Raw genomic sequence first — 10,292 nt, forward strand, 5'->3', positions numbered from 1 at the left:
CCCTAATAAAATGTTAAAAAAGAGAAGAAAAAAAAAAGTTGAACATTAAAAAAAAAAAAGAGAGTTCTAATGAGGATTTCATGAAATACATTAAGTGCTGAGACCAGTGTGAGTCACAAAAGATATTCTATGTAAAATGCTCAGTAGGCCTTATGGAATTCCTAGTATCTTTGAAGTAATACATTAGGTACTGGGGTGAGGAAAACAGCTGTGGGTGGCTTCTGCACTGGCAGGGTAAAAAGCTTAATGAGGGAAAGAGGTAACAAACATGTGAGCGGCCAAACAAACACACCACTACAAAACGAATGTGTATTAGAAGAAAACACTCCTCCTTTGTCACCTTCCTTGAGGCGTGCTTCTCATCAACAGTGTGTAGATGGATTTTGTTTCTTAGCAAGACAACACTCAATCATGCCAGGACCGCTGGAATATTTGGCTTTATTCTTATTTGACTTTTATGCTTGATTTGGTGATAGTTCTCCTGTCTTGCTCATCTTCTAAATTTTCAAGTTTCTTTTATGCCTCCTAACTCCTGTGCCAATCTTCATGTGTGAGTTAGAGTATGTATGGATGGATGGACTAGATTCTATCCGTAAAGAGTCACTGCTCAGGCAGAATCCCTGGGATCAAATCCCAGCACCACCCCTTACTGCCTGTGTGATCTTGGCAAATGACAGACCCTTTTCTCTTTCATAAAATGAGGGCGGAAACAGCATCTCCTCGTCACAGAGTCTGTAGTGATTCATGCAAACCCAGGACCCCTTTCTTTCATACTAAACAGAACTCTGACCATCCGGTGAAAAACATTCCCGTTTCCTTTTCAGACAGGAGTAAGTGTGCACAACATATGCCAATGCCATGCTGGGGACTTATGCCATCCAGTTGCCCTTGTCTACATTCTCCATCCAGATTTTCAGTGGCTGAGACCGAGATAGGGTGCTGCATCCAAACGTCAGCCATGCAGACAACAACGATGTCCTCACAGTGCTGGGATGGTGATTAGAAAAGCCCTTGCTGTCTGTGGGAGAAGAGGAGACCCACTAACCTTAACGATCCGCACCCCAAGGGCTGCTCGATGAGAATCAAACAAACTTCCAAATTCTTTAAGGTCTTTCCAGATAGCTTCGTTAGGCTACAAAAACGGTTTCTCTGCGCCTCTGTCTAGGCTCTGAAGGAAGAGGAGGCGCAATTCTAGGCTCGGGGTGGAGGAGGTAGAGACTTCCGCAGGAACTTCCCACTATTATGCTTTCTCTCTGCTATGGAGCCTGAAGGCCCTGCAGCCCCAGACCTGGAACACCAGAAGGGAATCAGTCCTGATATGGGGAAAGGCAGGCAGGCCAGTGAAGAATCGAGAGTAGGGCCATATTCCAGGGCCCTGGAATACGTACGCCCTTCTTTTCTCTGGCCAGGGGTCTCCTGGAGCCCCCTTCAGGGGTGGACGCAGTAGAGCTGGATACCACCACTGATCCGAAGCTCCCGCAGCTGCTCCAGGGTCTGCGGGCCCAGGCTGGTGGCCCCTACTCCCTGCCCATTGAGCGCCAGCTTCAGCCCTTCCTTGTGGCACAGGAGCAGCACCTGGGAAGGGAGATGGCAGTGAGCTTCCCGTCAGATCTTTCTTTGCTTGCCAGTGTGCCCCTCCTCCCGCCAGAGCCTCCAAAGACTGGACCCAGGGGGCAGTGGGGTGGAAGAAAAGTGAAAGGCTCGGCTTGTCCCAAGGCCGCTGTAACCTGCCATCCTCTTCCAAGCGCTGACCCGGTTTCGCTGCCTGGCATAGGAATTGACTAACTGGCAGTGAGTTTCAATAGGGTTACTTGCCCGAACAAAAGTCACTCCCAATTGCAGTTGCCCAAAGGAGTCATCAGGAGAACTTTGTAAACTCACTGATGCCTGGGCCCATCCAGGTGAACGAACCGTGAGTTTAGGGGTATGGGATTCTGAATGGCATCCTGGAGGGCTGACCCGGAAGTTCTTGTTAGCCCTGCCCGTTTCCGGTTCCGGCATGCTCCTTCTTGCCCCCGGTTGCCCCGCCCACCCCAGGGGAGCGCCGGGGAAGAAATGTTGGAGATGATGGCTCACTGTTAACAGGACAAAGGGATCTGTCTTGGAAGAAGTACAGCCAGGGTGCTCCTTAGGGGCAGGGATGGACATGTCGGGAGACCCCAGTCCCCGGAGAAGGACATCGCGCTTGGTAAAGAGGCGGCAGAGAAAGAGGGGTTGGCACAGTGGCTGCCACCCTGGGCTCCGACACGAGAACGGTGGGGAGGACGGCGCAGGGCCGGGCAGGGTTTCCTTCTGTCGGGCGCAGGGTCCCCGCCACCTCCGCACCCCGGACACGCCGCTGCCATCCATCTATCGCCCGGAGCGCGGGGGGAATGGAGCCCCCCATCCCCGGGCTCGGACTTGCCTCGAAGAATCGCTGAGGGTAAAAGAGGAAAGGGGCCGAGATGGGCTTCTTCTGTCCCCAAGGAGAGACCCAGGCCAGGGTCCGGTCTGCGAAGGAAGCCCGGAGCGTCACAGGAAGGCGAGCCGACTGGTCCCGCAGACTCAACGTGAAACTGCAGGAAGGGGCCAGGAGGGAATCCGTCAGCACCTACCTGCCCGACCGGCCATGGGTGGCTGAGACTCCCCCCCACCACCACCACCACCGCTCCCCCCATGCCGGGTGGATGGAGGTGGACGCGGCTAGAAAGGTCAACAGATCTTCCTCCCGAAGAAAAGGGCCCATGACAGGCCCTGGGCTGGACGCTGGCACCTGTAACAGTCCCAGATAAGACGGAACCCAGTGCCCCGGTACAGGCCATCCCCACCCATAGCCACCTTCCAGGACAGGGTAGAACTGCCCCCCGTTAGTTTCCCAGGCTGTCGGTCTTGGCTGGTGGGTTGCGACCCCAGGCCTCTGGGGTTAACCGCCCAGCTAGCTTCGCCAGGAGTGTGCTTAAGCACTGTGCCACCAGGGCGCTTCTGGAACAGCTCAGAGGAGTGCAGACAGAACTGGGCCGTCTTGTTCAGTCCCGCGACGGAATCTCAGAGCTGCCACGTGCTGGCTGGGGGGCTGTTTAAATGATCTGAGCGTCAGCTGACCTTCTCAAAATGGGGAGGCTAATGACGTGATTGAAAAGGGCCTCTGTAGCAGAGCCGACTAAGGAAGTCGCGAGCTGCTCTGCGGGATGAAGAGGAGGCTGTGGATGGGACGAGATGGATTGACGCGACAAGGCGCTCACACATAAGAGCAATCGTGAGGATGGTGCAGGACCAGGCAATGTTTCCTTCTGTTATCCAGAGGGTCGCTCTGAGTCACAGCCATCCCCACAGGACTTAATGACAGCAACAACTGTAAGGCCTTGGAAACCTAAAGCGGGCAGGTCTACCCTGTCCTCTTGGCTTGCTCTGAGTTGAATCGAACTGGATGTCCGTGAGTTTGAGTCTTGGGGGGTTCTCTTTTAAGAGGTTTAGGAAGGGCTTTGTGGTTACAGCAAAGCTGCCTGGGTCCAACCCTGGCTCTGCTAGTTACTTGTCTTGTGACCTGGGGCAAGTCAAGTGGACTCAGTGTCTCTGTTTCCTCGGGTGTAATATGGGGGTCATCATAGTGCCGTGCATGTCTCAGGGGCTGTTGTGAGAACTCAAGGAGTCGATATAGATGACAATGCCTAGCACTTAGTAAACACCTAAATGATCCTTCTCGTTATTAAAATATTGTTCCTGAATGCAATCCTTACCTTATAGGACCCCTGATCAAAAGAAAGGAGAGAATGTGAAAGCTAGCTAGTACCTGGCAGATGGTTTACAGATGTGTTTCTTACTCTTAGTCCCTACAAAAAGCCTGTGCCCTGGGGCTTATCAGCCTATTGCCCTGTTCAGGAAAAGATGCTCAGTGATTTGATCTGATACCTAGTCATAGCTGGGTCTCAATCTGGAATGAGAGCCAGGATACATGCCTCTGGGTGATTGGAGTGGGAGGGGACAGCCCACAGTTCAATTGACCCTAGAGAATTCTTACTATAGTATTCTCTATATGCATTCTTAAATCAGAAATCAATCCAGTGTTCAAAACACCAGAGACTTTTATATAGAACACGGCTTCCAGTGTCTACTTAGGGGGAAAAAAATCAACATGGCCCTGCTTGATCACTGAAGATAAGGTGCTACAGCAAAGGGTGGTGAAGAAAGCAGAAGGTGCCTGGCTATCAAATGGAATAGTGTCTGGGGTCTGAAAGGCTTGTATTCAAATAAGCAGCCATTAAGTGAGACACCAACTAAGCCCACATGGAGGAAGCACACCAACCTGTGTGACCTAAAGATGACAATAAAAAAAATCCAAATATGATGAAAGGAACAGTATCAAAGCTTAAATTGTGAACAAACCATTTGTAGAAGGCTATGAAGGACTCTGTAGAGTAAGTAGTCGGATCAAACCTCTGGCAGACACACTCTGGCCACAGTGGAGGGACTCAAATAGCTTTGCTATCAGGCAGAGATTATTATAAACTTGATTACGGTGGATGGAACTACGGTATAATGTGATATCTGTTCAGATGACCTCCCTCTTGATCTGACCTGAATTTGCTCTAGGTTTAAATATTTCTCGCTTGCTCCATGCCAGAAATGTCTTCTCTGGCTTTTTAATATTGTTGGAGGTATTTTCTTTCTTGCTCTTTATTTATATATTTTTTTCATTATCTTTTGTTTTTTATTTTTATTGTTTCTGTCAGGTGTCCCAGCTTATGAAGCACAGAAGGAGTGGATGCATGGAAACAATAACCGATGCAATGGCTTATCAGGACAGGGGTGGGAGGGTGAAGGGGGTGGTGAGGGGAATTGGGGAGCAAATAAGGAATGTGAGAGGGGAGAAGGAGCACTAGAACGGATTGTGATGATGTATATGCAACTCTTTAAAAGCGACTTAACTATAGAAGTGTATGATATGTGAATTTTGTATCAATAAAATGATTTTTTTAAAGAAACAACAAAAAAAATCAGAAGATCTCGTATCACTGAGCCTATGGAAATATTCTTTCCTTGTCACCACCTCCCCAGCCTGGCGCTGCCCTGTGGGACCTGCCTGGCCTCCAAGGGCATTTGCATCCACGACCTTTGAGAAAGCGCTGTTGTGATGATGTGACTTTGCACTAGGATGCAAACCTGCTCTTCTATCTCCAAGTGTTAAAAGAGGGGCTCTTTCTCCTCAGGGGCACCTTTCTGTTTACATTGTAAGCTCAGGATTATCCGTCTTCTTTTTTTCAGATGGGGAAACCAAGACACAGAGAGGGCTAGTGACTTGTGCAATACCACACAGTGTATCACAGGCAAAACTAGAAACCCACCCCAACCATGTCTGGCTTCAAAGCTTATGCTGAGTGGTGCCAGGCTTCACATCTGCCCAGAGTTCCCAGGCATGGCCAAGAACATGCAAGGCCAGAGTTCAGTGAGGTCAGTGACGTCCTAGGGGAACACAGACCGCTCCCCTTGCTCTCCAGGTTCACTGTCATTCCACTGGCCCCTGTCGAGGGCTTGTGTGCCAAGCACTAGTCTACACATTTACACCACCTCTGAAGCAGGCACTGCTATTACACACACACACACACACACACACACACACACACACACACACACACCGTTGACAGATAAGGACACTGAGGCACAAGTCACCATCCTGAAGTGGCACCAGGCAGTACGTGGATAAAGCAGAAGTTAAACTTCAGGCAGTCTGGCCCAGAAAGCTCATAAACTCAAGGCATTTCTTAAAATACGGTGGCAAATCAAAGCAAACAATAAATGAGTAAGTGGATACCCTCTTTCAGACTGGGTGTGACCTGAAGGGTTTGTTGGCTGAGGTTCGAGCACCCTCTTCAGGAGCAGTCTGGCACTGTCCTATTTCATAACGGAGTCGCTCAAATCTGAGCTTCCAAGCGCCATCGCTCCCCCACTCCTGCCTGTGGGCCAACGTGTGAAGCTGACTCCTCTTTCTAGACCCCAGACTGCTCTTGCAAGGGGTCTTTTCTGGGACCCTTTTGATGAGCGGCTAGTTGGACTGACCAGGAAGTTACTTCCAGAGTTGGGCAGATAGGACCACGACGAGGCCAGTCTTTCAGGAGCCCTGGGTTTCTTTCCGGAGCTCTGTAATCAAGGCCAAAGAGGCACTGCGTCCACCCTTCCCTTGGGTACTTACTCCTTTGCCTCTTGCAACACCAGTCCCCGCACTATGATGACCTGCCCGGGCCAGAGACCCCGAGGGAGAACACGCGAGCACGGGACCTCCTGGAGGAACACACATGAGAGGTGACTCAGAAGGTGATTCATGGGGAGAGGACTGTCCTTTGAGAGGAGCCCCCTACCCCCGATGGAATTCCTACACCTCCCTCAGGGCCGGGGAGCTGCGGAGCAAGTAAGCCTCTGTCTTTACACCTGCAGTCAGGAGAAGACTCAGCTCCACTTGGTTATCCAATGCCCACTGTAAGCCAGCTGTCTGTGGGCTGCTTCTGCCCACAGCCTTCTGAGGCCTGATCTGGCTGAGCTTGGTGCCCCCCCGGTGCCCAGAGTGTGTAAGAGGCCTCCCCTTCCTGCATTCTGAACCACAACCGTCTGTTCTGGGGTCTGTCTGTCGCCCCCACCAGCCTGTGAGTTCCTAGAGGGCTGGGACAGGTTTGCAGGGCCCAAGGCCTGGAACAGAAATGTCACCTGCTTGCAGGATGGAGGAACTCTAGAGCCTGCATGTTGTTGGAGGGAGGGGAAACCCTGCTGCTGAGGGGATTTGCCACTAGGTGGGGCTCCTGAGCAGGCCAGGGACTAGACCCCCCAGGATCGAAGAGGAGGACTTGGTTCACTCACCAGTCTGGGACTTTTCAGCAGGAACGGCTGCAGGGAAAATAAGAAAGTGAGAGACATGGAAGACGTGGGTCTGCATAATGAAATGGTACTGCCTGTCTTATTCTTGAGGCCCCCTGGTGGCGTCGAGGTTCTGCATTGGCTTCTCCTAACTGCAAGGTCAGAAGAAAGACGAGGCAAGGTGACTTCCACAACGAGTTACAGTCTTGGAAACCCACAGGGGCAGGTCAGCCTGTCCTGTAGGGTCTCCAAGAATCCGAATTGCCTCGATGCCCGTCAGTATCATTCTTAAAAATATCAACGCTATCTGGGGGTTTGCCTAAGGAGCTTGGATGGGCTACCATTCTTAAAAAATCAACGCTATCTGGGGGTTTGTCTAAGGAGATTGGATGGGCTACCATTGAGCTGCTCACCACAAGGCCTACACTTTCCACCCACCAGTTGCTCTGCGAGACAAAGATAAGATCTTATAAGAAAGATAAAGATCTCAAGTCTCAAAAACCCCAAAGGGCAGTTGTACTCTATCCTACAGGATGACTCGGAGCTTGGACCAACTCTCTGGCAGTGGAGTTGGGTGGGTTCATCTCCCATGGCAGCAGGTGAGGACAACCATGGGTTCTCTTGAACTCAGGATCACCACTTGTGGAAACTTGGGGAAGACAAGACAGGGTGGGGGCTCTGTCTCATCCTGTGTGTGGCTTTGGGCAAATGCATGGACCTTACGTCTGATTCCTTCCTGAGAAGCCAAGCCCTCACTACCTCACAGGGCTGCTCTGAACATTGAAAGCTTCAGCGCAGAGGGATCTGACCGGAATGCCAGGGCCCTGCCCACTCCAGGCATCCAACCAGTCCCAGGGCATTTTCCCGCCGGGAAGCCAGGGCAGGAGAGGGAAGCCTGGTCTTCCAGAGACAGAAGATGAGGCAGCCACATCTAGGGCAACTGGATCCATGGGGAAAGGGGAGCCCCGAGCCTTGTAGAATGTGCGAGGCGGCCCAGAGATGGGCAGGTCATGCTGCGGGGAGAAAGTAGAACCAGCTGGCCATCTGCTATGTCCGGGGCCACTAGGCCCATTCTTGCTCCCGACGATACTCACGTATCCAACTGGATATTCTTTGCTGCCCTCCATAAATGGCTGTTCAAAGAGGAAAACAAAACAAAGCAAAATAATAGGCAGGATTCAGACCATCCCAGAGCATCAAGTAGCACTTGGCCCCTCTCCTCTATTGCTAGGCCTGGGAGGGGACAGAGGCCATTTTACACTGCCACCGGCAGTGTCTGAGTTCCGGTCCCATACAACCTCACTGCAGGTGTTATTGTCTGTCTGTTTTTTATTTCCATGATTGTCGGGGTGAGGGGGTATTTCAGTGTAGTGTAAAACAGCAGCATTTTATTGCTATGGGTGAAAGTTCATAGAGTGCATTAGTGTTCCATTCAAGAACTCATTTCCATTGCCTTCCCCACAAGGTAAGAGCACACTCCCACTTCCTCCCGGTGTTTACCACTGGGCCTTCTGTCTTATCCCTTCCTGCCTCTAATCTACTTCTTCCGCTGCCGTTAGTGCAGTTTTAGTTATGATTACAATTTCCCCCTTCTTTCACCATCTTTATAGCTGTAGGTTTTCTATTTAAATCTTTGGTCTATTTTGAGTTATCTTTTGTGTGTAGTGTGAGGAATGAGCCCAGTTTCATTTGTCTACAGATAGATATACAGTTTGGGTAACACAATTTGTTAAAGACACTATCTCTTCCCCATTTAATGGATTCTGGCCCTTTGTCAAAGATCGACTGCCCCTAGGTGAATGGATTTACAATATGTATTCTCAACTCTGTTCCATGAGTCTAGTGTCTGTTGTTGCTATTGTTGAAACGGCACTGGGCTGTTGTTATTATTATGGCTATACCAAAGGTTCAGAGATCAAGTAGTGTGAGGCCTTTTACATTGTTGTTCTTCAGTGATGCCTTATTTTTCTGGGATCTTTTTCCTTTCTGTTTAAAATTGGTGATTTGTTTTTCCCTTCTCCCTAAAGAGTGCTGTTGAAGCTTGGATCAGGATTGTCTTACCTCCATAGATTGTTTTGGGTTGGATTGACATTTTCACAATGTTAAATCTTCCTATCTATGAGTATGGCATGGTATTCCATTTATCTACTCATAGGTCTCATTTGGTTTCTTGCACTAGTGTTTTGTAGTTTTCTTTGTATGACTCTTTTACATCCCTGCCTAGATATATTCCTACACCTTCTAGCTTTGGGGGAGCTATTGTAAATGCTAATATGTTCCTGATTTCCTTTTTTTTACATACTTTTTGTTAGTGTAGAGAACTCCAAATGTTTGTGGGTTTTTTTGGTATGATGATTTTGTTATCTTGTTACTTTCTGAATCCTTCTCTTAGTTAAATGAGATTCCTTGTGAAATCTTTGTGATCTTCTATGTACAGGGTCATATTATTTGCAAACAGGAATAGTTTTACTTATCAATTTAAATGCCTTTTATATTATTTTCTTGCCTTGCTGTTCTAGCGAGGACTTGCAGTACAATGTTCATTTAAGAGTTGTGGTAAAGGGCATCCTGCTCTGATTCCCATTCTCAGGAAGGAGTGACTTCAATACCTCACTGTTGCAAATACTGTTGGCTGTTGGTTTTGTATTCATGTGCTGCCTTGTGTTGAAGAGTTTCCCTTTTGTCCCGACTTTGTGGAGCAATTTTATCAGAAGTGGGTTCTGTGATTATTTTGTTTATGTGATGGGTTACATTGCTTGGAATTCTGCATGCTTAGGAAATTCCTCAGGTGGGAAGGATCTAACCAGCTGTAGTCTGATTGGGCCTCACTTTGCCAGTCATTCACCTTCTGGCCAGGCCCTTCTGTGTCCACCACCACACACATGCGGACTTCCAGACTCCCTGCTCTTCCCTGCTCTGACTCACACCCAGTACCCTGATTGATCATTGTGCCCTCCTCTTCTTCTTGACCTGGATAGAAGAAAAGGTCTAGATGCCAGAGACTATTGGACGCTCCGCTCACCCAGGTCTTAGCACCCGAGAAACTTACATTGATGTTCAGGAATCCAACAGCGTTCACCAAGATGTCACCAGATATACCCAGGGTGTCCACCCGGGACAATGGGAGCCGGTAAGTGTAATGAAGGAAGTGTTGTCCATTCACACTCACCTAGCAAGAGAGAGAGAAGTTGGCTTAATGGAGATAATGTTTATCGAGTTCAGAGTAACCTGCCAGGCACCAGGAAGCACACCTGCCTGGAGTCTTCTCATTTAACTTCTCAACAATTCTGTGAGGTAGGCATATCCGGTAGGACACTGATACTCGACCGCATCAGGACTTGGCATAATGGGATTTAGATGCGAAATGTCCAGAACATGTTGCATCTGAGCTCAAGAAAAACATCGGAATCTGACGCGACAACGCACATGATTTTTGTAAACAAAAGCAGTTCATGGTTTGGTCACTCGGC

General features: G+C 49.4%; 2 protein-coding genes across 3 annotated transcripts in view; one reads left to right on the top strand and one right to left on the bottom strand.

The window, feature by feature from the left end:
- Positions 1-10,292, top strand: part of PLAAT5 (phospholipase A and acyltransferase 5) — a 72,609-nt gene that overhangs the window by 24,561 nt on the left and 37,756 nt on the right. The gene's annotated exons all lie outside the window — the stretch shown is intronic.
- Positions 429-10,292, bottom strand: part of LGALS12 (galectin 12) — a 15,331-nt gene continuing 5,467 nt past the window's right edge. Inside the window, exons 4-9 of one of the 2 annotated variants that reach the window (XM_004713635.4) lie at positions 9,872-9,991; positions 7,917-7,955; positions 6,826-6,852; positions 6,167-6,255; positions 2,405-2,555; positions 429-1,575 (exon numbers count right to left, since the gene is read on the bottom strand). In XM_004713635.4, coding sequence (XP_004713692.1) covers positions 1,429-1,575; positions 2,405-2,555; positions 6,167-6,255; positions 6,826-6,852; positions 7,917-7,955; positions 9,872-9,991 — 573 coding nt within the window. In that variant the 3' untranslated portion in view covers positions 429-1,428. The remainder of the gene's footprint in view (positions 1,576-2,404; positions 2,556-6,166; positions 6,256-6,825; positions 6,853-7,916; positions 7,956-9,871; positions 9,992-10,292) is intronic. The other variant, XM_045297324.1, reaches the window with a different exon arrangement.

The sequence above is a fragment of the Echinops telfairi genome, unplaced genomic scaffold, assembly GCF_000313985.2.
Source record: "Echinops telfairi isolate 266 unplaced genomic scaffold, ASM31398v2 ScPeMD7_7417;HRSCAF=8455, whole genome shotgun sequence".
NCBI lineage: Eukaryota > Metazoa > Chordata > Mammalia > Afrosoricida > Tenrecidae > Echinops > Echinops telfairi.